General features: G+C 35.3%; 1 protein-coding gene across 5 annotated transcripts in view; it reads right to left on the reverse strand.

The window, feature by feature from the left end:
- Window positions 1–448: 448 nt before the first annotated feature.
- The window catches only part of RIC1 (RIC1 homolog, RAB6A GEF complex partner 1), a 47,277-nt gene continuing 20,630 nt past the window's right edge, over window positions 449–27,095 (reverse strand). For 3 of the 5 annotated variants that reach the window (XM_066339202.1, XM_066339204.1, XM_066339206.1), the window contains 23 exons: window positions 22,533–22,640; window positions 21,311–21,453; window positions 20,945–21,078; window positions 19,895–19,986; window positions 18,748–18,836; window positions 17,762–17,906; window positions 17,254–17,302; window positions 15,920–16,069; window positions 15,364–15,567; window positions 13,871–13,909; window positions 13,510–13,620; window positions 12,835–12,924; window positions 12,046–12,206; window positions 10,896–11,034; window positions 9,681–9,797; window positions 8,179–8,907; window positions 7,706–7,864; window positions 7,462–7,595; window positions 6,198–6,484; window positions 5,208–5,402; window positions 3,269–3,458; window positions 2,946–3,134; window positions 449–2,633 (listed from right to left, as the gene is read on the reverse strand). In XM_066339202.1, the coding sequence (XP_066195299.1) occupies window positions 2,348–2,633; window positions 2,946–3,134; window positions 3,269–3,458; window positions 5,208–5,402; window positions 6,198–6,484; window positions 7,462–7,595; window positions 7,706–7,864; window positions 8,179–8,907; window positions 9,681–9,797; window positions 10,896–11,034; window positions 12,046–12,206; window positions 12,835–12,924; window positions 13,510–13,620; window positions 13,871–13,909; window positions 15,364–15,567; window positions 15,920–16,069; window positions 17,254–17,302; window positions 17,762–17,906; window positions 18,748–18,836; window positions 19,895–19,986; window positions 20,945–21,078; window positions 21,311–21,453; window positions 22,533–22,640 (3,940 nt within the window). In that variant the 3' untranslated portion in view covers window positions 449–2,347. Of the gene's footprint in view, window positions 2,634–2,945; window positions 3,135–3,268; window positions 3,485–5,207; window positions 5,403–6,197; window positions 6,485–7,461; window positions 7,596–7,705; window positions 7,865–8,178; window positions 8,908–9,680; window positions 9,798–10,895; window positions 11,035–12,045; window positions 12,207–12,834; window positions 12,925–13,509; window positions 13,621–13,870; window positions 13,910–15,363; window positions 15,568–15,919; window positions 16,070–17,253; window positions 17,303–17,761; window positions 17,907–18,747; window positions 18,837–19,894; window positions 19,987–20,944; window positions 21,079–21,310; window positions 21,454–22,532; window positions 22,641–27,095 lie in introns of those variants that run through there. The other 2 variants (XM_066339203.1, XM_066339207.1) reach the window with 2 other exon arrangements.

Raw genomic sequence — 27,095 nt, forward strand, 5'->3', positions numbered from 1 at the left:
TAAGAAGACTGTTGGGATATCATTTAATGTGTGTGTTTACTTGCACAGAGCCACAGGCTGGGGGGAATCTGTTCCACTGCCTGGCTCCTCCTGCTCCTCCTTTATGGAACTCTTCCTCACTCATCTCCCACAGCATTTTTTACCCCTTGTTAAATACATTGCTTGTCAGCTTGGCTGACAGACTTCTCTGTGTCTGCTGGAAGTGCCTGTCTGACACAACCCTCTGATGCTACCACACCCTTACTACCTGAACCCACTACGTCTCTTTTCACAGCAGTAGGTGATGTAACTTCAAAGATGAAATATTAAAGTAAAGGTTTGATTCTTTCATCCTGTAAAAAACAAGCAACAGGAGTATAAAAAACAGTCTTCATCAAGTGGTTTCTCTGAGAGCTTTGTCTACTTGAATGGCTTGAAGTCAGAAATAGTTATTTTTCACAGGAGTAACTTCAAGTTGAATACATTTGTCTTTTAATTACAAGTATAACAGCAGTGAAATCAAAATACAAAATTAGCACGTAAGATTTGCATAGAGATAATTACTACTAAAGAAGTACAAACTTCTAAAATCTCACAACTAAAAAGATTTACCTGCTAAACAACAGTAACACAGTAATAAAGTATGAATATTAAGAATGTTAATATATCAGTTAATGTATGCTTTAGTTGCACAGATCCAAAACCTGAACAGCAGAATGCTGACCAGGATGGGCTTGGCTTACATCATTACCACAGAACCACAGAAAAATATTAACTTGAAACACAGTTTTTATTTCTTTTAACATAGATTAAGCAGGTTTCTTTATAATAAAAAATGCTTAAGTATTATCCCCTTAAAACAATAATGAATTTTGATGTCAGGTCACAACAGGCTTTGTAGGTATGATAGACATTATCTGTAACCAGTAGCTACAATCAGTATAAGCTTAATGCTGGGACTCAGACTGAGTTTCTTTCCTCTAACTTCAGTCTCAGTTTCAACCCTTATAAAATGAAGTTTAAATTGCATTCATTAATAGCTCCAGCTTTCCATGTAATACTCGCAATTATTGCACTTGTACTGGTTGTATTGGCTTAGTATAGCCATTCTAAAGCAACAGTTTAATATCTGTACATTTTAAAGCACTTGATCTTATCTACAAAGGAAATAAAGATGATGAAACCACAATTCATTTAAAACTTATTTGTGAATAGTCTGAATTTTCAGATTTTAAATGGATGTGCATTTAGTAACTACAATAGAAAAGCAACAGATGATGTAACTACTCTACGATGACTAGTTTGGTCCATGTCAGTAATCAAGTGATGTTATAAAAAATAAACTAGTTTATTGTGTATAAAATGAGTAATGTTGCATTTTTGTTCAGATTGCACAGTACAAACAAGCTAATATCTAAATTAATACTGTTACAGGTAGTTATTACATACGGACAGCAGCTAGAAAAAATAAGTACCCCAAAGCAACAGACTTCTGCAGCCAGGTTTTCATAACATTGTATGAAAGTTAAATATGTCTTAGTTAGAAGTATGTGTATTATAAAATGTTTGAAAAATGTTTAAGTATGAGCTGTTAAACTAGTTTTCCATAGCAAGAGTATATGATGATTATTTACATTTTAAAAATCCATTTATCAGAAAAGAATTTACAATGAAATAAATAACCTTCAGCAGTCCCTTAACCCAACTACACGATCTGTTAAGTGGCAGTAAAAAACAGGTAAGCCACCTTGTGTCAGTGTTAGGTCAGTATAGTATGCCTCATCCAGAAAGAAGTGCAACTTTGCTTTAACTTTACTAGTCATCTAGAAACATGCAAATACATACAGGTACCTCCAAATATGGTACAGCCTTGAGAATTTTTACAAGATTATTCACAAAACCATACAATATATTTTACAGTCCTTTAATACAAAATATTGGTATCAAACCAATCTGAACTGCATTGATCAGACATTTATTCGGCAGGCAAGCTGCAAAGAAAACAGTTTTTATATTTAATCCCCTGTTTGCCTTTTAAACTCAAGCAAGATATAAGCAATTTCTTCAGAATATGTTGGTGATGTAAAGGTACTGATGAACATTGGCTGAATCTGTCTCCGTGTGTGTTCACTGTCTCTCCAACACTAAAGTATCAAAATGTAAAGCTGCAGTCTGGTGATTGCATCAAAAAAGTCATGCCTCCTTTTGAAATTATTAGATGAAACTGGTGTTTAGTTATCCCCACTAAAAATTTCAAAGATTGAAATATTTTAAAAAAACAAAACAAGAGTTCAAAACATAGAAGCAGATCTAGGAGCTGGTTTGCTTCCTTTCACACCTGATGCTTGGGAAGTTGTTCACCTTCCATTTAAGACACAACACAGTCATAACTGCCTTCTTGGAATGAATCCTCATCCTCTGTCTTAGCCTTGTCCTCTTCATGTCTGCTTGCATTGCTGCTGCCAGCATCACTCTGAGGATTAGTGCCATGGCTCGATGAAGTTCTGCTTTCCTCAGCTCTTGGGTTTGCTTGTTCAGGAATCTTAGAAGGATTCACTGGCTGAAACGCTTCAGGTTGTACTTGCTCTTCTACTATTTCATTTAGTTTCTGGATCTGTGGTTTGATGATACTTAGAAATGGCTTGTACCCAGGGCTAAGAAAAGAATGGGACAGAACATCATGAGTCAATAAAAATTAGTACTTCTGTCATGTGCCTGAAAAGCAGAAATGATTTTAAATAAAAAGGCAGCCCTAATCAAACAATAGAAGTTGAAAAGCTGTTTGCTTTGGGTTTGGTTTGTGTTTTGGGGTTTTTTTTCCCAGTTTGATTACAACTCTCAGAAGTGATGCTTAAGCTAAGGCTATGGTAATAATTCAAAGCTACTTTTTAGGTAACTACCTAAAAACTACCTAAAAAAAACTACCTAGAGCTCAAATGAATGTGAAGGTGGAAAGTAACACTTACCAATCTGTAGAAGCCCACTTGTCAACAGCATCTAGGCCAGTCTTGATATTTTGACAGATTTCTCCATCAATATCAGAAGACTGCATGATACTGAAAACCTGGTTGATAACTGAAGATTCTCTGAGAATAAGGCCTATGACAACACACCAATCCAGACATCCTGCTTCCATGAAGATATGTAGCAAGTACCTATATGGAAAAAAATGCTGTTTATTTTTCTACTCCCAAGACAAAAAATTGCACTGTGATTGTGTAGATTGTTTCTTTCTCTGAATGCGGCATGCCAGCAGTTCTATCTCAGAGGCAGATACGTCATTACTTACCGCAGCTGCACCTGTGATTTGTGTGGCCCTTTACTGGCCAGCTCTAGAGAGAGCTGCTCAAGCTCTGACTGAGTTAAACTTAGACTAGAGAAGTTTTCATCCACCATTGTCCAGTCTCCATCCACCATAGAACTTGTTTCAGTCAGGTCCGTTGCTGAACCAATGCTGCATTCATCACCTATCAAAAACACTCAGAAACATAAGGAAAAAAAGAAACTACTTACTTTAGTAAGACTCAGAATTTCTGAACTACTTTCTATAAAAACTGGCCCACAGTAATGCTTTATAGTGTATCAGTTACTTCAGGCATACTGTCCATCCTGCTTCAGCATTCTTCTTGTCACACTGGATGGTAGAACTACTGTTGCAGGAATGCAATCGTTTTTCTATCCAGTAAAAATAATTCAGGAGAATTATTATCAGTAAGGCATCCTAGGTATGTGTTTGCTATCATCATAAAAGCACCGATACAGCATCTTGCATACTATAATCCTAGAATTAAGTGTAGGCGGGGTTAAAGTCTTGTCTAAAATTCTGTTTACTCAACTTGTAATTTTGTTAAAAAGAAGTTTCAATATCAAATTACAAAACCTTTAAGACTGTGAATGCTTTTTAATGTAAATATTTACCTGCACAAATCAGAAAAAGAAATATTAACAATAAAAACATAGAAAGCACATGCAGTAACAGAATTTTCAAAGGAACATCTAAGCTAAAACTGTTAAACTAGTGAGTCGTGAAGGCACCTAGTCTTGAGAATGATTTCCATATTAAAGCAGATTCATCTTTTCTTGGAAAATGTTTAGGAAGTCAAAAAGCTATCTGATTATCTTCTTGCCCATGAATACCAGTGCTGGATGAGTAATTTGTGAAATTTTATTAGAATTCAGCTTGCAATGTTTCAAAGGCTATTAATTTAGTTTCTTTAGAAATAAACTGCTTCAAAATGTGTACTAAATTCTATTGAACTCAAAGGCCTTCATCCAGCTCAGAAAAAACCCTGATATACTTGTTTATAGAAAGAGCAGTAGTGGCAGACAGCAGTAAAATCAGTGTAATGTAAAGAGATACTAATTTCCTAGCAGTCTCCAGATTTAAAAAACAGGAGAAACAGGAGTGAAAATAAAATGACACCATGCCCCAGCAGAATGGATCTCCAAATGCTCTGAATCTCACCAAAGGATCTACAGTCTTAAATTTAGAGATTGTTGTTCACACTAAATACTTAGATCTTTGCCCTAATAGAGCGGAAATCATGTGATTTAGATACTGTCGAATACGTTGCTCTATGCTCAAGGACAAGAGGAAGTATGAAACATTTTAAAAATAAAATTAAATTTGAAAAAGACTAGAATGGTCAGACAAACTTTTCCCATCTCTTTCTGTGTTAGAAAAAAATACATACAAAGTACAATTTCTATTTTAGTAAGCTGATCATACGTTGCAGCTTTTAAAAAGCAATTTAAATAAAGCCCTAGGAAAAAATACAACTATATGGGTCCCTAATTTCTTCAACTTCATCAATAAGCCATGTATCTAATATCATTCTTAAGAAACCCAAAAGCACAAAGTTCATGCAATTAGAGCTGTTCAAACTCCTGCAAGAGGCTGATCTATGCAACAGACAAAGAAAAAAAAAACACACAATGTAGGACACTCTTCCTAGCCAGACTGAAAAAATACTGAACTTCAAGTTATCACTACAGACAGAAACTTCGGCAAATATCTATTTCATATTCAACTTCATGTACTTAGTGATGTACAACATGAGCATTATATTTCTGTTGTAAAAAATTAATTTTCAGTAAGTCCATTTTTTCCCTGGATTTTTCTTATCAGCAGTTGAGAAGTGACAATACAGCAGTGACAAGCAAAAATCAAAATATAAGCACACACTTCACATTTTTCCAATGAGTGGATTGAAGGAAGAGTGACTAACCTTTACTTAGCAAAGGAGAAAGAAATGCATCCTGCATGTGTGGTCCATGGGATGAAACAGTGTCAATCTCTCTCTGAGAAGAGCTGATAGTACCAAGCCAGCTGCGACTGCGAGGTGTGTTTGAAACCCCTGTGTCCATTTCCATATTTACAAAGGTGTCTCCAGACTGAGATTTTAGTAGTTGCTCCCCCACAGCTAAAAAAATCAAAACACATCACAGAAAAATCATGTGAGTATCCAAAAGGAAATTTAGAGTGTTCCCTCCAGATATTTCAGGAAGGTAAAACTTGCACATAAGTCAATATTCAGGGGACCAATGAAATGCAAGGGAATGCAGCAACTTTAGGCATTTCAAGAATTTCTGATCAGCTTTTTATGTAAGCACTGGGATAAAAAGTATGATATAATAAAGTGTTAGCATCAACAGAGGTAAATAATGATGCTGCTCCTAAAAAGAGTTAGAGTTGGCAGTCAGCCTTGACATATGGACGTAAGGTAGCATCAGCTTTGCTCTAAAGAGATAAGATAGTGAACTGAGAGAACAATAACATAAAGGAGGTTTACAGCAGTCTTCGAAGTTCTTATCATCTAACAAATAAATTTCAAACAATAGGAACATTACTATTTAATTTTTAAAAAGTTAATCAAAAGCTCATCAACAGACTACAAAAGAATATTGATTTTAGTAATTTTCTACAGCAGAATTTACACTGGAGCAATTCCATGTTCAGTTTAACATCTGCACTGATTTCCAATTCGGTACATCTGAGAAAGCAGGAGATTTCAACAGAAATGGTTATCACAAAAGAGATACTGTCTATGCTAAACAGAATCTCTTAAAAAAGTACACTCTGTGTGAGAAAGTTGTGAAGGTGGCAAGCCTCACCCAGTTCTTATCTTGGCTGAAGAGAGGCAGAACACAGTGAGATTCACAAATGCAGCATTGCAGGAGGGAAATCTAGTTCATATCAAACTCAGATGTTACTGTACCTGTCTTGTACTTTCCATTCCTGAAAGGTGAATTAATAGAGGAAGCTGGTATGACTGGAAATGGCCAGAGGAAATCCTTGTGTAGCTTTTTCAAAGCACACACAAAATCCTCCACACGGGCAGCTCTGGCTCGCTCCTTGCACAACCAGCCGATCAGCTCAAAGCCCAACTGTGCAGCAAAGCAGCCAAGATCTTTCAGCTTGATTTCCTCCAGCAGACGCCGAGCATGCCGCCAGAGCATCATGTCAATGTACATGTTCTCAGCACAATCACTGTCTTTACTCCACCTACACACAGCACACAACAGGCAAGGGAACACTGATAAAGCTGAGTCGCAAAGGCTGTTGGCCACAACTGCAGAACGCTGAGTGACCAGAGTAGTAGAAGGGGAGCTTTCTATGTAACAGCAGAAGCAGTTTCCATCATTCCTTGCCGTTTATATTCTCTAGAAGATCCCACTGCCTCAACAGGCAGATGAAATAAAGGATTTAATTTACTACAGCAGCAGTGTTTATAGAGCATTAAACTACTAGCAATGCAGAAGAAAGTAAGAGAGATAAAAGGCAGATGACACTGCAAAGTTTAGAGAAATAGTCAAGCATTGGCCTAGAACCCTTCCTATCATAACCTTTAAGATAGTACTCCCTATTAAAAATTACTAATTCAGAATTTATACTAAGATTGCTTTTTGGGGAAAAATGCCAAAGCAAAGATAATGAATTTCAGTTCAATACTACTTTTGAACTCTAGTATATATCAATTTTGAGTCAATATACAGCAGCTTTAGAGGGGTTCACCCTGAGCCATAAAAGGTTGTATCTGTAGCTTGGAAACACACTGCCAGATCAAGATGTGCATAGTAGCAGAGCAGTACACTGTGACACCACAAACTGAGCTGTTCAAAATGTATTTTTTAGCAAAACACATCCTCTAAATATGAGGCATGTGAGTTCACTAGCTACTTAAATTACTACACATATAACATGTACCACATCCAGTGGTTTCAGAGTCTTTTGGTAAGCAGTATCTATGTAAGCATGCATGTGTATACATATACAAATACATTCAAACACACATACATATATTTACATGTGTGAGAATATATTCTGCCAAGAATGAGACACAATACAAAATTGTGAAATGATAAATGCAGAACGTGTAGAAGGAGATTATGACAAATCTGTCATGTAATTTATTTCTAGAACTGCAATTGGTAAGAAAGTTAGTCTTGTACCTAATAAAGTGGGGAAGGAGAGGACATTACCTTTTTCCAGATGGGCCAGAGGGCATACTCAGTGTTTTTGTCAAATTAAATTTGTTATGGAGATTCTCTGCTGATTGGGATAAACTAATGCTGCGATGCCTGAAGAATTCAAAGCCACCACTTGAACTAGGTTCCTAAAACCAAGAAAACCAAAACATACGCTCAAAGGACCAAACATGATATATAACATGAAGATTAATCGTATAAGGCTTGATCCACAGTATTTACTTTTCTCATCACAAACCTGAGTTGTTGGTGTAGCTGGGGGTGTTTCTGTTTCTCCAGAGCCAATGGCTTTAAGAAATCTAATCATATGACGACAGAGATCCCACTTTCCCTGCTCTAAGGCAGTATTAAATAGGAGAGTAGCATGTTGTCTGCTAACTGCTGGAACTTCCATATTCTGCAAGCAACAAAGCATAATTAAGTGATTTACTTTCACTATAGAGCATCAGATGTTCTAATAAGTGAAGCCACACTGCTTCACATTAAAGTATACCAAAGATTATAAACAGCAAATTTCATGCTATTATTTTCCTATTTAAAACAATAAACTTACACTGCATGATCTTACCACCCTTCATATCTGGACATAATGTCAACAGAAGACTGTTAAATTAAAAATCTGTTGAACATGCACAACTTTAATATGACATTATTTTTAAAATACTGCAGTGTTAGTAAATAGCACTCTTGCAATACATTTGGTGCCATTACCTGTAGGATAATAAGGTAAGAGGCAGCTGTGTCCAAGTCCTGGGCCATTAAGCACTCTTCAAATAAGTCCTTCGGGTTTCCAACAGCAGCAAAAAGGTAATTCCACAGGGCATATTCTGTCTTCCTAGCACAATGAACAACTGTCTGCAGGAAGAGGGGGAATTCTGTAATGAACTTCGCCACAGTGGGAAGGAGAGGGTCGGGAATGGGTTCCCGCGAGGTAGCTTCTTCTTCCAGCACTTCATGAAGCATCAGTTCTAGTACATGAGGAAAGTATGGTAATGTGGCACAGGAGTGGGCCAAAAGCAAGGCTTGTTCACCGAGGTTCCTAACCAGGAGCTGGCGTAAAATGTGATGGAGGTAGATCTGAGAGGTTCTCTCAACAATGGAGAAAGGAAAGAGAACCTCTAAGTGTTCTCTAGCACTGGTTTGAGTGTATAAACAGTCATAGAGCACAGTGTCATTAACAGCACCAAGAACCAAGGCATCTTCAAACAAAACAGCCAATGGGTATATGTTGATGTGGAAAGGCAGCATGATCCGTCTTGACAAAAAGGAATGTGGTTTTCGATGATCTCTGGGAAACAGGGGAAGCCAGACTTTCATACCTGCCCCACCACAGCTGAGCCACAGAGCCTCCAGTAAGTGGCGTTTCTGTTTGTTAATCCTGCAAGTAGTCCATACATTTTCAACAGACTGGGCTAGGACAACTGGAGCACAAAAAGGAAGCTATTAAAAATGAAAAAAAAAATTTAAAAAATCAGTATCCATTCATTATTTCTTTTATTTTTACCCTATTCACAAGAACTCTATTTTTCAGCAAAGAACTACTGTCTTCAAATATGTTATTCTTCCAGCAAAGGAAAAACAAATCTGCTTCTCTCTTACCTGCCTCCTAGCATGTGACAAAAGACCACTTAATACTTTTGTTAACTCAAGACAATTTTTTTCCTTTTTTTAAACCTCCTTAATACTTAGTCAGGAAGCAGAGAGATAAGAATAAAGGTGAAAAATAAAAACTTGTCCTCTGCTTCTTCAGTTAGCCTGTAAGTCCAACCTAGAACTGACAAATCTTTATTTGATCTTTCCAAATTTCACTCTCCAAGTGTGTTTGTTTCACACAGAATTGGTTTTCATCAACCCAGTAGAATTGCAAGTTTAGTAACTGATTTCTATTGCTGTTATTTTTAAGAACTTTGTAAGCATACTCTGCAAAAAATTATAATGTTCCATAAACATACAAAACAGTTCTGGACAGACTAGAGATTTTCTGTTACTGGTGTATACCAAATTTTGGACAATATCATTACTCTGAAGGCTTGTCCATTTCAGTATAACTAGCAAATGTTAATATACTTCCAGCTAACAATTCAGTCTGTAACTGTAGATACTGCCTTGCTTATAGCCCTATTTTCTTTAGGTCTGGACTGTTCTCTTGCACAGCTTCTTCCACCACTAACATCTTTGAAGCTATATGCAGTACTCCACATATATTTACTCACATGCTTTCTTTGATTAGGATTATTATCTTTATCTCGTATCTGGGGTCCAGATCGATCCCTTTGCAACATGATAAGTTGTCCTGCTAAGTTAAGCATTATACTTTCAGCTTCACAAGCCTACAGATAGAAAAAATATTATGCAAATTATTTAAGCTTTTTGAATGATAATTTTACTCATAACCACAATAAAAACCCAGACAAAAAAAAAGATGTAAATTAAATGTGCCACTTTATAGAGGTATCTAACAACTGAATTCAATACAGAAGGACTCAGAAAAATCAAGAACCAGTTATTATGTGGAGGAGTAAATATTGGAAGGTTTCTTCTTCACTAGACTCACTCCATGTGTTTAATATGGACTTTTTCCAACTATGGGTCTTAAAATGGGCAATCTGCCAGTATTCTAAGAAAAACAAAGCTCTGTATTCTTATCAGTATAATCACAAGATAATTGCCAGGCTCTGATTGCAAAGACTATCACTGGTACAAAACCCAAGAGCTGGGCCAAAGAGAGTTGAGTCACACTTGCGCAGCATCTTGAACTTTTATTTAGCTGCAGTTAGAGAAAAATTTTTTAGTAAGGTGTGTCAAGAAAGCAAAGTATTCTGCTCAGTAAAGCCTACTCTGTTTGCAACCCAGGCAAAAAAAAAAAAAAAAAAAAAAAAAAAAAAAAAAAAAAAAAAAAAAAAAAAAAAAAAATCCAAGTTCTCTTTGCATGTGCTTTCAGTGCCCTGACTAAATTCTGAAGATGGGGACCTTCACATCTTAAGTCATTGTTTGGCTGTTGCAGAATTGACAAGAAGTACCTTACAGGGTCATATGCTATCTTTTCATTTTTTCTATTTGTTCTTTGAGTAATGGACATGTTGTTTTGAGGAAGGTAATTCCTAATGCCATGGATCACTCTGGGTTTTGACCTTTATAAGATAGAGCAACATAATTTTGAGAGAGTTTAATTTGTTCACCAAGATTTGGTCCCTTTGCAAGTTAACAAGAATGTATGAAATAAAATCTAAACTCTTACTTCTCTTTCTACCCCCTCACCCCCAATTCCCACATAAAATGTCTATATAATGAACATCAGAAAAAAACACATTCTGGATTTTACCACATAGAAGAGCCACTGATTTATGACTGATTTATCAACCAAGTAACCTTTAAGGTGTAAGCTAACAAATTCAGGCACCAATTCTACCAGATTTGAGACCTGTTACCTGCTGAGGCATCTTCAAGGTGATGCCAGTCTCTGTTCTCACTGACGTCAATGTAACAGACACTACAAGAAAAGGATGAGGAATGTACCGAGACATGGACACTTCTTGAAGAATTTGGATACTGGCTGTAGGATTAAGACTGAAAGGAAAATGACTACATTTAGAAATTTTACAACAGTACTTATGAAATAACTACATTGAAGTAACCTAATGATAATAAGCAACTCACCTTTAGCACACAGTTTATTCTACAGAACAAATGACATTCCTTGAATCAGGAATCAGTAGAAATGCCCACATATCTACTCTATATAAAGTTACTAAACAAACTGAAACTAGGTCAGTGTTTTTGATACTTTGGGAAATATAACTATGAGTAGACAGAAGACAATATCAGATACTTCAGAATATGACTCTACTGACTCTTCCATGAGACAGTTCCCAGCTTTGGATTCTGTTAGGGGCTTTTTAAAAAGTATTTAAAGTGTTTTTCTCTGAAGTTCATCAACAACTTGCTTTTTTCTATCACAAAAAGGTCCCCTCTTGCTAGAAAGAGGATACTGTAACTGTAAGAAAAATCACCTACTTAGGCACTTTAAAAAAAATCCTACCTCTCAATTTTTATGTGTTCCTTGGATTCACTAATCCTAACTGTCTGAAAGTATCTGGTATATCTTATCTTGCTACCTCTTTTGCACTAAAACAATTCCTCACCACCACACCAAGACCAAACCTTTTCTTTCTTCATCTTTGAAGGCCTGCTGCCACCTTCCCTTCACTAATTACTGTTTTTAATGTTAGAAATATGTTTTTATTTTAAAATATTCAAATATGTGGGTGTCTTTGAGTACCCTTTTCTTCTATTAATATTCAGTTTTCAAGCTCCTATAATTTAGGAACATGTTTGTTCAGACAATTGGAAAAATGTTATCAGTCATTACCTACCTCGACACCTAATGTGCCTACCAGCATGCATGCAAGTGACAATGCTCATCAGCTTATGCAAAGAGACAATACTTAACCACTCTGTATTTTAAAAATCTGACTCCACCAGTTATCAAACACCTTTGTATTATTGTAGGAATTTACTCAGACTGAGAGCAGATCTAAAGGTACCTTACAGCAAAAGCAATCAAATAGTGACACTCACCCCTCAGACCTTCTCTCAATACTGTAAAGGCAAATGGAACAATCGGCTCTGAACAATATCACAATGTCCCGGAAGACACTCAGTAGTAACGTGTTTGCTTGCACTTTGGTGATGTGAGCAAATGCGTTGTCAAGGTTAGATGTTCGCAGGTAGATTCTCAGCTGTAAGCAAAATGAGTAGTTTGAATACAGATTCTGCTTACTAACAAGCTAATAGTAATTCCACATCTGGTTATTTTCTTTATTGTGGCATGGCTGTCAAGAATTTTGACCAAGACACATTACTGAGTTCTAGTTTCATCAAGTATTTTATCCACTGCATTTTATTATTACATCCGAAGCAGCTAAAGCACAGTACAGCCAAATCTGAAGTACCAAACAACAACCATAAGGAAGGAATCGTATTCACCAGTTTTAAAAAGCAAAGAGTAAGTAAATGTTCTCTGCCCATATAGGTCAAAAGCTTGCAAAAATGTCCCTAAACACTGAAAATAGGTCTCTCAGAACACACTTTGTGCTAACAAGCAAAAATGTCACACAGTTTTCAGAACAATGAGTAGAGTCACTCTAGTCAGCAGAAAATAGATTTTAATAGCAACAACAAAAATTTTCTGCAAAGAATTACTTATATATTAATATATAAACTCTGAATATGACGAAAAGCCACCGAAGTTTATAGTGTATAAACATGTTTATAATACCACAATACTTTTCTTTTATATAATATTACTATCATACAGATCAGATATTCTAATCCATTATATGTTTACTTTGAAGGAAAATATCTCACCTCTTCCTGGTGATCATTTAAATTATAACATGCAAGAACAATGAAATCATTCCACCATGCTAAGCCACCTGTCACCATCATAGTTTGCTCCTGAAAAGTAAAAAGCAAGCAAATGACATATAGGTATGTATTTTTATATACTTAAACACACAAACATGTACGTTATATGGGTAATCTCTGAAAGCCATGCATGAATTCTATAAGCACTACTCACAGTGGCAAAGACTACGTGTATGAAATTGTTAATGTTAAAAAAAAAAAGTACTAAAGAGCAGAATGTGAAAGACAAACCTCATACTGCAAAATACAGTTCTACAGTTCTTTATGCTATTGGCATCCCTGAACTCTCACATGTGTTTCTAGCCAGAATTTACAAGCTTTACATCCAAAGCTATGTCACATGAACTCTCAGACAAATGGAATTAGGTGTCTGACTATACGCACTCAGATTTGGAATATTCTGCTAATACTCAGACACAAATTACTGTGTCAAAACCACAAGATCTGTGTTTGAGACATTTTATGAGAAACACATGTAAAACCAGCATCCCTAATGCCAAGTGTGTCTACAGGCTGTTTACTTGAAAATGATAGTCTTTAATTTTCTCCAAGTCTCACATCCCAACAAATAAAACTTTCCCTGTGTACCAGAATAAAATTCCATCAACCTCTCACCTGGGTAATGTTTCCAAACAGCTTCCATTTTTTGGTGAGTAAAGAATAATGTGCAAAACCAAACTTGCCAACAACAGCTACATTCTGTCCAAGCTTGTCAATAGCTGAAAACTGTAAAAAAGAAAGAAAAGTTACCAGAACATTTAAATGATACAGCTTATCCAAATATGGCATCACAAGGCAATATAATATCAGACTCAAAACATGTGAAGTATCTTCATGTATCATACTTAACTAACACAGTTTTCTTTCTCTAATGTAAAATAATGATTTCATTTTCAGAGTTCAGCCAGTCCTAATGGACAGTTATAATCCTCCAATGTTTTTAAATAAGCATGAACATATTCTTAAAATAACTCACCCTTATAGGCCAGTTGCTCTCTAGATATGTACTATGAATCTAAGAAAAAAAAGAGAAAACCAAAACCACATGACTATACCAACTACAATTAAAGTTGTTATTAATTGCAACATCCTAAAGGGATTTGGACAATGTCAGTGTTTTTTTTGCAAAACACTATCATAAAAGTATTTAATGCTGGAATTTTGTTTTTAAATAAAATTACTGCCCCCCACACCAAAAGTTACTGATGCCTAAATATTACCCTGTTTTTAATACACAAAATATCAAAATGGTGAACAACATGCACCAGCTAATACTATATTACAGATTATTAGTCACAATTTGCTAATCTCTCCTCCCAGCTACCTCCCTCTCCAAGAGAATCTTTCACAGGAACATAAAGGTTTTGATAAATACAGTCTTCAGGCAGGACTTTCAGTATAGGAATGAAATTTCTAATCCTGTCACAAATACACATTAGCATATCCAAAAGCCTTCTTATGAGAGAACTTGACTGGAATATGCCAGTTAAATATGTCAGATCAACATGGATTCTTCATGTCACATGGGAGGATACAAACCCAGCTTCAAACTCCAGTTTCTGATCTGACACAAGGCAGGTAGGTACTCCTGAGACCCAGCCACTGTCCTTTTTCATGGATATGTTGTTCCCCAAAGTAATTCTAATTATTTCAGCTTTACTTTTACCACAGAACAAAGACCTCTCCTTTCTACACCAGTTTCAGAAGACAGAAGAGCTACCAGGCCAGGTGAAGTGGAAATTCAACAGTATCTAGAACCTACCTTACATGCCTAGAATCAAATACTTTTTAATACTACTGATTCATGTGCAGTGTGAATCACAAAATATTTTTGACCTTTCAGAAAACTTTATTTTAAAAAGTGTCACAAATTCAAGCATTGGAAGAACACAACATTAGAATTACAGATTAAAAAATATATATCTTTTCCCTGTATAACAGAAAATATTACAGGGAAAATAGAAGAAGTCCCATTACTACCCTGGAAAGAATTTTCTCTTTGAAAGCTTAACATTGTGAAGTTTTAGTTACATGCTTAAAGAGATGCCATTTTTCATGCTTGAAAATACATCTGGAGTCTGAAGGCTATATTCATCAGCTGAATATGCTTTAAAGCATTTTGCATAAATAACAAAACAAACACCTAAATGATTTCTTGCATGTTGCACTTATTCTCCCATTCAATGCGCAGGAATGTAATTAACTACTCTTTCCCGAAGTCATAAGACCTTTAAGACTGTTTCTATTAGACAGGAGGCAAACTCAAAGCCACAAGGTTGATAGGACCAATTTTCATTTACCTTTTTCAATGAGAAAAAGCTGTACCACATCAAACCCCCAGAGACAATTAAAAGGCAATGATCTTATACCAGAAGAAAAAGATATGGCAGAGAGTGAGATCAGCTGCATATTCTACTCCTACAAACTCTTGCAGGCACGAAGCACATATAGGCAACCAGGATCAATTACCTGCACAACATGCCAATGCCGGTGTCCTAGTAAAGTGCTTAAACCCTGAGAATCTAAACTGCTATCTGAAAATGGGCCCCTTTCCCTGCTGTGGTTATGTTCAGAGTGTGCCGAAGGATTTCTGGGACTCTGAGTCTGTGCTGCATCTCCACAGTTCAAATATAAGCGATCTTCTCCTTGAAGGAGGACTTGTTCCTGGTTACTCTATATTAAAACCAAACCAAAACAAAAGAAAAAAAGTAACTTTGAATTCCACATACAGAAGACAAAGGAAAACACATGATCAATATATCAAGAGATTATAAGTACACAATATGAAAAAGAAGTGTTGAGGTAGTTCTCAGTTTTTGTATTACTATATACTAACAGGTTTTACAGTTACAGGTTACAGTATTGCATAGCAATATTTTCACAGTACCATTTTAAAAGCTCTATGACAAAAGACAACTCTAATGGGTGCAGAACAGACTTAAAATCTGAGAGAACAACTCAGATGTCATCTAAAATTAAAACTATGATCTAAAATTAGGGTATATTTAGCAACAAAAAAACTTACCATACAAGGATTAACAGTGAGGGCACTCTTGATGAACTGAAACTGCAGAATACCAAACTGTTTACCTTCATTATTTGCATTTCTTTCAGGTTTCATGTTTGAAGAATTCCCATCAATAACCCAGAGATGATACCCTTCTGATCCCCAGGTCTGAAGGTAAAAGAATAACAATAATAAAATCCCTAACCCAACACTACATACATATATATAAATATAACACTATATATTCTCATAAAACAAGAACTACAGCAATTTATTCTAACTAATCTTATGATACACATGAGCCTAGAAAAAATCCACGCATTTTGTTATTCTAAAATGTATCATTATAGGAATCAAACAGCAAAATTCACAAGGAACAGTAAGAATCTAGCTTGAATTATTTCCTGTCCTATGTAAAAAATAATGATTAAATGAAGCATAACTATACAAAGACACCCACAGAAGTAATGAAGACTGTTTAGTTTGCAATTTAGGGCAACAAACAAAAATTCCAGAGCCAGATATGAAACAATCTTGACTTCCAAAATTACACTGGCTGTTGTTCATCAAATTCAATGGTACCAGAATTTCCATCTTTGAAATTTTTACAAGGTACATTTAAAAGGTACCATTATTGCATGTAGGTACCTCTGCTTGGGATGCATGTTTAGAGTTGTCAATCTTCATTGCAACTAAGTCATGATAAATAAACTAAATTGTTCTAGAAATACTGCATAGAATTCACCATAGTTTGTATTTGGTCTTGTAGAATGTTTTTGAAATTTGTTCTAATTTAAAATTTACTCTAATTTATTCTATTTATTGATTGATTTTACAGACTAGCGGGATTGCATTTTAATGTTAACTAGTTGAAAATTAAAAAAAACAGCAGTTAATTTTCTCTGGAATTTATAATCTGAGTAAAGTTATTTTAACTGGCCAGCTAGAAATTTTAGAGAAATAAGGGAGTTTACAGGTGGTGTTAATTTGTGTCTCATTGCACTTTGAAATATAGCACCAGATAAAAAAGAAAAACTATGAAAAACCAAAAGTTTTTCTTAATATTAAAAAAAACACCCACAAAAACATTCTTAATATTAAAAGCAAAGGCAAGAAAAGGCATGTCATGCATACTTCATGATCCGGCTTACACATAAAAATAAAAATTCATCAGTTATCCGTTTTTCCTTCAATGCAATATTGCAGTTAAGAAGTGTAGTAAAGGCATCTTACTGTGAAAACGAATATAGCAAAAAAGAAAGACAGTTTGATTTTCTGAAAATCTGTTATACTAAAAACAATTTAAAACTTTAAGAGGCATTCTATTACAGTATTTTTCCATTAATATTTACCATGGAACTGATTTTTAGAGGGTCCTTTTTGGCACCATCAGACCGATACCTTAAAACCAGAACAGAACAAGTTTGAGTTTGCAAATAACTTAATCAGAATAATAAATTAAATTCCTATCTTCGCATTTTCATATGGTTCTACATTGAACCTCATCTCAAATGGTACACCCTGTTTGATCCATGACACTACAAAAAAACAATGCAACTGTCAGATGTCTAGCATAAACTATTTGAAATGCAGGCACTGAGGGAATTTTAATATTTGCTTGCTCAAGCTTGCTTCTAGGGTAATTTTCTTTTACAGACAAAAAGACCACTACAAAATGAAAATAACACATTTTTGTTCCACTCCTAGTTATCTGCAATGATATCTCAATACCTAAGATATCATAAAGGAAAAATATTTTCAAAAAGCTGATTTGGTGAATTAATTTTTAAATAGATGCTTTCAATTAGAAAAAAAAAATACTTCAAGTAAACTCCTTGCAATGTCATTAAAAATACTCACGCAAAATCACCTCCTAAAGTACAGATAAGCTGAGCACCAAAAACACTCCATAAGGACAGACCTCCACATTCCCAGGTCACCATCACAACACAGCTATCAGGTGACCATCTAATTAGTTTAACGGGTCCTGTTTTATTCCAAATATCTGTTTAAAAGCAGACAATAAAATAAGTGAGAACACTGAAAATCCTTCATCTGGTTTCACTTTGAGAGTATGAACAAAATATATTGAAGTAAATATTTGATTTTTCAATTAACTGATGCATTAATCAAACTGACCATCTCAAAATTAATAAGGAGCAAACAAACAATGGTTTCTTTCCAACACATGCTTGGTTTCATCAGAAACTAAGAATACAGGAAAACATGCCAGATGTACACTGCATTAACACAACCACAGCACCACAATTTTGATAAAGTGATTTTTTGGACAATAGAGGCACTTAACACAACTGTAAAACTTATTTATGGATTTGTTTCTTAACTGAAAACCAATAGACACACACATTTTCAGCTGAGGATACAATTTACCCACTTTGTATGTTCCTTAGTCCCAAGCATAGAATACTACATGAAAAAATACATGGCAGTGCAGGAAGGATGCTGCATTACTCAGTATTTTTCTGTACCCTATATGTCAGTTGCTTCAAATTAATTCACACTTCTATTATACTCATTATCAATTTTGACAATAACCTCTCATTTCCTCAGGTAATTGAAAAGTAATTTCAAGAATTAGTTAAAATTTCAAGAATTAGTTAAAAAAACACACAAAAACCACAAACCATTCACCCAAGCCCTCACATACAAAACACATCCAGAAATTAATTAAAAAGAAAGCAGCTAAAAGTGCAAAGACACAAGAGTTAATAACTATGAACACACAGGAGTAAATACTATTCACATCAGCGATTATGCAAAGGTTAAACAGCCAAGGATAAAAAATATACCATGCCCTAAAAATTCTAGCAATAAAAGTAGCTCACCAGGATATTGTTTTGGTGTCAGTTCCAATTTATGAGAAAACTGCATGGCGCCAGTGGTGGTATCTATCGTATAAACCTGCACAGAGCCACTGGAAGACATTACACATGCTTTAGACTACAGACCATTTGGATTTCTTATCAGTTTCAAGAGGTTAAGAAAAGCTGCTTTTTCTCTCTCACCAATAGCAAATTTATCTAGAACAGAGATGTTGAATCAAATAATAGTCAAAGAAGTTTATGAAACAAATTTCTAAGATGCTTTCCAGAAGGTGTCTGAGGACCCAAAACACCAGCCCTAGAATAATCAATGCATTAAAACTACTTCGTTCTCTTAAAATACAAATGTACACACAATCCACATACTTTCATGGCTTCCAACTGGCAGACAATCAATTAGAGAAGGCAGTATTTATTCAGTGCCAAAGTTTCATCAGAGATGTACTAAGGCATACTAAGATCAGTAAATTAAAGTAACTGTTTCTCTTTCAGGGGACACACCAACACACTGTATTGTTACTACAACCAAGAATACTAGTTCTTAAGAGGACAGATGAAAATACACCAGATTTTTTTTAATGCTCTAAAACAAAACCCAAGTAAGATATAATCAAATCAAATAAAAAGTAGCACTCCAAGGACAGCTTAAGCAGTATTATACGGTGGAGAATTGAAGGAACAGTAAGCAAAATACCACAGCTAAAAGCACTTCTGCAACAATTAATTTACAAATATTCCGTTACTTAGCAGGCAACATTTTCTTGACCAAATCATGACTCCACAGAACATTTTTTAAGTTGAGTGCAAACTGCTGATTCTTGTCCAATATTATTATAACTAGCTACTTAAAAATGACTTTGTAATCCTGCTGGGATGACAGCACTTTCCAATCCTTGCTACTGGTCCAGCCACCTTTTAATTTTTTCCCAGACAGAACCAGCAAATATAAATTTCAATTGCAGTTCAAGCAGACAACCATTTCTTTCTACCTCCCTCTTGCCTTCTTGACAGCACATTAGGCAATCTCTAGGCAGACTGATTATTTTCATTTTTGCAGTTCTTGCAACACAACTTAGTAAGAAGTAACTACTAATTCAGCTTTATAATGAAACAATCTCCCCTTGCTCTGAACCAGCCTTAAAAAACTTACTTGGCACATCCAAACGCCATTAGCCTGTATTTGTTATTTACTGCCACACAAGTTCCATCAACTACATCTTGCGCCCAAACACCATGGAGCTGCTGTAGAGGAAAGAATTCAGAAGATCTTTTGTTAAACAGTGCTTTTATTAATAACAGTCAACTTCTATCCATGTACACCATATTACACATCTGTCAGTTGACCTTCACGATCTCAAAATTTCTATTAATGTCAAGATCAATTGACCTGGCTTAAAGAAACAATTCCAGCAAATGCAAAACTGGTTTTATTCTTCTTAATATAAATTACAGAAAGACACCAGTATGTAAGAAAACTCTTTGTAAGAGCTCTTACTAGCAAAATAGGTCAATACCTATGAGGCAAGAAAGTCCCTAACACTGTCTAGGGGAAAAAAAAAACAACAAACCATCAGTAGATGGTACTAAGAATGAAGATAAAAAGAAAAACAGGAAACTAAGTTCCCATCTGCAACAGCTGAGATTGCAAGTGTTTTAAGTGGATGAAGGAATCTGAAATGTATTCTTTTCAGTTTTCTGTAATTAAAATAATGCTATCTAACAACAAACCGTAATAGTTTTTAGCCTGAATTATAGGTAAGAAAACAGCTTGGAAAAGATTCCTGTAGAACAAATTCTGAAATAGGCATGTCACTATGAGAAAGAGATAGACTTGATAAGGACTAAGCCCTAAACATAGTGCTTATGATACTTAGCCACAGGAGACTTCAGACACAGGAAACCACTTCCTATCATCCCACTTACAACTTCTAACAGATGTCTGTTGGTCTGACATAATAAGATGTGGTCTATAATGACAATTTGAATTAAATCTATTATCAATTATGGTCTCCTAAAAGAATCTAGCTTGAAAAATATAGTCTCTGAAAATATAGTCTCGTTTTTATGTCCTCTCTTAAGCAGATGTCAAATTCTAGTTTCTTTGTAACTGAACAGAATTGAAAGTAGAAAGCTAACTAAAATGCAGAGACCAAGGAAAACACAGTTATTGTGCGTGGTAGAAATGCTAAAGGAAATATACCTCAGCAGTGAATCTACTTGACATCGGTGTAATGAAACCAACTCTGCCATCATTAAAAACAACAGCAAAGCCATCAAGTGTGGCACAGTATTCCATATCTCTGATGTAAACATCTTCAAATCCCAAAAGTGAACCTGATGAGAAAGCATCAGTAATTTAAAAATATGTGAACACAGAAATATTGCAGACATTTCAGATGTTTACTTATTATTTCAAAGAGAAAATCTGATTTAAACAGGCTATTTCATTCCCATTTACAATGGCAAAAATTTCCCATCTCTGCTTACAAACAGAGAAAATATTTTACATTAGACGGTATGTCACTGAGTGATAACTATTGTAAGCAATACAACCCCTAAAACCTACCTCGAGAAGACTGCAGATCTAAAGAAAATGGAACTGTACACAGGTTGATGGCCTTCCTTCCATTGGTCATACCATCCCAGGGAATGAGATGGAGAAATCCATCAGCAGTAGCCACAAGTAGATCTTCTAACATGGACTGCAAACTAATAAAAGGTATTTGTTAATCCCTAAAAAGCTTCATCTCAAATCAATGTCACAGAAGTATCAATTAATGTCATAAACACTGTGTTACTACCTCTTGCACCAGCAACTGCATTGTAGAGTTACACGTAAATTACAAACATGTACCGCACTGATGAAATATGGTATGCACGTCAACTTCTCTCCAGCAAGCACATTTCATGAACAGGTCTGTACTGTTAGAGTAATTGCTTAACTGGTATACTAACTGCTGAAGATCTTTTCAATACTTTTGAAAAGAAGTCACTGCTGCCAACAATCAATTATTCATCTATCCTAAAGAAAATTAACAATACTGCCTAGGCTGAAAATAATTCATAATACATTTTAATCTGTGGTTGAAACAAACTAATGAAGATAAAATTAGACTCCTTGTAAATCCTTCCTTAAACATTTCCAGAATCCTGACAACTACTGTTAATCTAGTTGCGTGCAAAGATTCCTCCAATATATAATGCACGTCTTCCAACACCCTTTTTCTCCTAAGGTACTTCTTCCCAAACTTCACTTTGTTACTTTTCCACCTCACTCTGATGCTATGAAGTTTCACCAACATTTCAAACATACTTACTTAGCACATTCAAAATTTCTTCATAGGACAGGCAACCACCAAAAAAAGCAAGAGATAAGAAAAAGGACAAATGTGGACTTTATACATGCACCTTTATACATGCTGAAATACTGCATAGTTTTGTTCTAACCTACCAACTTCTCCATATCTCTAATCTCTAATACACACTGTCAGCTGAAGAACAAAATCATTTATAGTAGTACACAGTAATACTGAGCATACTACATATTTCTATATGTAGCCAAAAATATCAGTATAATCAAAGCACACAAAGAATTCTTAAACAGCAATTCAACTTTTTCACCTCCACAGACTTACTAGTTCCCAATAGTAACTTACCAATATTAGTCCTTACTATTAATAAGCCTAAAAACTTACTAGAAGCCTTTTCTTCCATCCAGTTTTTCCCTCACTTTTTAAAAAGTACTGGTATATATGGAAAAATTCTCAAGGCCCAATTAGTAAGCATACCTTGTGATAGAGGCTTGCAAGTCCAGCACTTTCTTCACTTCAAGATTTAACAAAGGAGCACACTGTTCTTCCTTATAATGTGGGGTTCCCTTCAGATGTGGGCTTCCTCTAAAACACAAGAGAAATATTAGAATTATAACAGGTTGTCCCTCAAAAGACACAAGAGTTACTGGCCTACATTCCCATGGTCTTTTTTCCCCCACATATATATGGATATACCCACACCCTCCCTCTAGCCACTCATGTGCAATCTGCCAAGCAGCACTGAATATCTAGGATGTAATTTTGGTGCTAAAAGTTTAGTCTATCATATCATCCTCTACATCCACAGAGTATGTAGATAGAATAAGGGACATATAAGACAATGAACAGAGAATGAACATCACAATAGCTATGTGGACTGCCTTAATACTCCTAAAAAAAGTGATTTATCAGTGAAAAATCTGATTTTAAAAATTGGTACTCAACTGTTTACAGTAATTAAATATGTTGAATTCTTAACTATCTCAAATTCATTCTTTTTCAAGATGCATTACAGATCTTACAGACTGCAAAATGTTCATGTTCCTTTCATTCCTTTTGCCAGATCAATGTTCATAATATAAATTCAGCACGCATAACACAAGTAGACATCTACTGCAGTATTTCATAGTAGTATTTCTCCCTGCAGCAAATTAACTAGTTTTAAAGACCTACTATGAAAAGATGATTGAACACTGATTTCTTCCCTTTAAACAGACCATTACACAATATCAACTTCTGGGTGTAGAAAGTTTCTTATTTTTATCTTCCTCATTAAATTTCACATTCCACTCATTACGTTACAACATCATTATACATTACCATACAGAATCATTAAAGTATTCCTTATTTATGTGGGTTACCAGATGTGCCACGTGCTTCTTTAACTGTTTTTTTAAATGAAAACCGACCTACAGTCATAAGTATTGTAACATGTCATCCAGCTCATCTATCTAATAAGCATTATGCTACTAAGCAAAGCAAACTGTGAATGAAACAGGCCTTGCAGACAAGTTAGAATTTATAGTAACTTCAATGGTCAGAAACAATAGATATGTAGACAAATTCAGGTAATCTTTACTGCTCCTTTAAGTGACAAAACACTTATTTTAATTTACATCAAGGCTGCAAATATAACTGCTTAAGACATGGCAGAAACCAAAGCAGATGCAGCTTTAGAGAAGTCTGACAGCACAAGGATACATCAATCTCCTTCCTGTCTTGTTTATCTCAGTAGATATCAAGTTCTTTACTCATTACCATTTTAGAGCAACGCTAAATTACTATCAGTTATTCTCTGCTGGGCACTATACCTTTCCTTAGGTAGCAAGGACAAAGATATATGCCAGCTAAGGTAAGACCAAGGTAACCTTTGACAATCTGGAATTCGGAGGTGGAAGTAGTATAATTTTTTTCAGAACAAAACTATGATGGTTGTGAAAAATTACAGCAAAAAATGTGAATAAGTACTTTAAGATTAGCTAATGGACCACCAAAAGATGGCAACTTGTATATATTTAAATTATTAGAATGTTTGGTTTGCATTTTGAACAAAAAATAATTGCAAAAGGCAGCTGTCTTAGGAAAGATCTACCCCTTCATGTAAGCTAGCTATTCATGGACTGACAAGAACCCTGAAAAAACCAGTAATTTCTTTTTTTTAATAATACTAGTATGGTGAAGTTGTTGTGGTGTTTTTTAAAACTTACAAAATCCCATGTGTTTGGAGATAGGCTTTTCAACCCACGAGACCATACAGTTCCAGACAGCATACTCCCAAACTAGATGAAATTACTCTGGTTTACCAACAATCAGTGGTACAACCGAATCGTGCAAGCAAATGACTTAAACTGAGATGAAAGGGTTGAGTAATGCAGAAATGTTACTGTTAGGTAGGTTTAAGACACAACTTAACATGTCTGTTTTAACTGGCCAAAGTATACAACTGGGCGTAAAATCAGTGTTTCTGTACCTTACAGAAACTACAGAGCCAGAATGGTAACAATGTGGTTTAAAAGACAAATTTTGCAGGAAGAAAAATTTCAAGTCTCGATGCAGGCTGGCTTTTTTTCCTTCAACACCTTTGATAAAAAAATAACTTGCAAAAATATTTGAATATTTTCAGTTTCACAATCTAGTTTCAGCAAATTTGACACCATCTGTGGCATCTTATCTTTTCCACTGAGGCACTATGATTTCTGTCCCAAAAAGGGCTCTTTCATCCAATTTGGAAGGGGCTGATTGACACAGAGCTGAAGCACATCACCTTAACTGAAACTCCAAATATGCCACTATTTCAATTCACTGCCTGTGATTATGTCTAATTCATTAATTCAAAAAGAAACCCCTAGTATGGGTGCAAAGGTGGTGCTACTGAAAGTACACTATGTTCATATAGTCCACATCTGCATGAGTCAGCCTTACTGGCTGAGTTCCTTTGACCTTTAAACAAAGAATGCACACAGATGACTGTAACAGGAAAGAATGTTTGGTCTGGGTTGCCACATCAGCATCTGCTAAGGCTGCAGCCAAACTTTGGGTAACTCACTTTTCACAAGAATTGAGAGGAACACATTCCAGCGACTGACCAGCTGCATGTCAAATCAAATATAATTGCCACTATTTGCATGGCATCTGTTAATGTAACTAAACCTGCAAATAAATCTCTTAGAACTGAGGAGAATCTGCAACACAAGAAAACCTCAAACATGGAAAGATTAGGGATGCTATTTTTAACAGACCCACTGCACCAAACTTAAAAGCATCCTAAATTCAAAAACGAGGCAGCACCATGCAAAAGCGGAGTCAGATAGACTGTTCAACTGATAGGAAGAATTTCCTTGAAGTCTGTCATCTAAAATGGTGGGAAGTTCAGGGATGAACCAGGACACCAGCCAGGTAATTTTTCTAGGTGCACAGTACTGCATTTATGGCCTCCATCAATTGCACAGTCATACAACAAGATACATGGACTAAATTCACTCAGAAATAACAAACAAATTTGGCACTGTTACCAAAAGCATCCAAGAAATACTTAGTAAGTTAATTATAACAGAATCTAAAAGCATGCATTTAAGGATTTCTTTATAATTGCAATTAAGGTATATAACACATATTATTTTTAAGTCTGTTCTAAGCATTTAAAAATAATGTCCACTGTTTTCTGCTTAGTAATGGGGAACTCTAGTCTGGAGACAGAATTAGCATTAAATTCATGTTTACATTTCCACTGTACAGCCTGGGGTAATCATAAGTAATACAGTTGACAGTTATTGTTGAATAATAGTTTAGAAAAATTCAGAAATGCTCTCAGAGTCAAAAGATACAGTACTTAAAAAAACACTGTGGCTAATGGCAAACAATGTATTACCTAAAAAACAAACAACAAACAAGGCAGTAGCATTCATTCTCACTAGCTAAACCATAGAAGTAATGAGAGGTAATGGAGACATTTCACTGAAAAAATATGAAAGACTTCAAACAATTAAAAATTATTTTTTAGAACAATTATTTGATAGAAACAAGGTAAAATATTTTTATACTACTTTTGGGCTATGATATTCTTAGTTGTTCTTGATAAAATGGCTTCTTCAGTAGTAGTTCGAGTAGGAGGAAAGGGACAAGATTAAAAATCATGATATTTCAGCTATTAATGGCACTATTTATACACAGGGCAGTGTTTCTAAAATAATTTACCAAGAAATTTCTAAAATAAATCATCAAGAACCCCAAGTTGTTCTTCTTGAAGGCAAGAAGGCAAAAAAACCTGACAACAGCCATTATTGTTGCATTAGCACAATTACACAATGTTTACTAACCATTTTACAATGGTTCATGTGAACACTTTCAGTTAATGTTCACATGGAAATGCTGAGGAATTAATTTTTTATACCTGATTCAAAGAGCCTGCATCATCATCTGTGAGCTGTGATTTTCATGCAACAAGCATCTTCTCACCCCTAAACCTGTATGTCTCCACCACACACTGCAGACAGACACCAGCTGAGTATTAAATAAGTCTGGCTGCATCCAGTGCTGTATTCATACAGATTGACAATAGCTGCATCAAGAAAATTAAAGTGAGCTAATGGTAACAACTATTAAGAAAAAGTGCTTATGAAAGTAATTCTTAGTACAGCCTTTACTACACAATTAGGTAGTGGCAGGTTCCTGCAATTTGAGAAAAGAAACTGCTAGCTAGCATATTAATCAACTGTTCAAATAAAAAAGCTAGATGGTTTACCAAATTATTACTTAATTTGCAAAGATTTGTTGACAAAAGTTACAGAATCACAGAACGTGTAGGTTGGAAGAGACCTTCAAGATCATCGAGTTCAACCCAGCCCTAACACCTCAACTAGACCATGGCATCGAGTGCCACATCCAGTCTTTTTTAAACACACCCAGGGATGGTGACACCACCACCTCCCTGGGCAGACCATTCCAGTACTTTATCACTCTTTCAGTAAAAAAAAATTTTCCTAACATCCATCATGAATTTCCCTTAAATTAAGAGGTTAAAATCTCTTGAACCACATCAAG

The sequence above is a fragment of the Sylvia atricapilla genome, chromosome Z (genome assembly GCF_009819655.1).
Source record: "Sylvia atricapilla isolate bSylAtr1 chromosome Z, bSylAtr1.pri, whole genome shotgun sequence".
NCBI lineage: Eukaryota > Metazoa > Chordata > Aves > Passeriformes > Sylviidae > Sylvia > Sylvia atricapilla.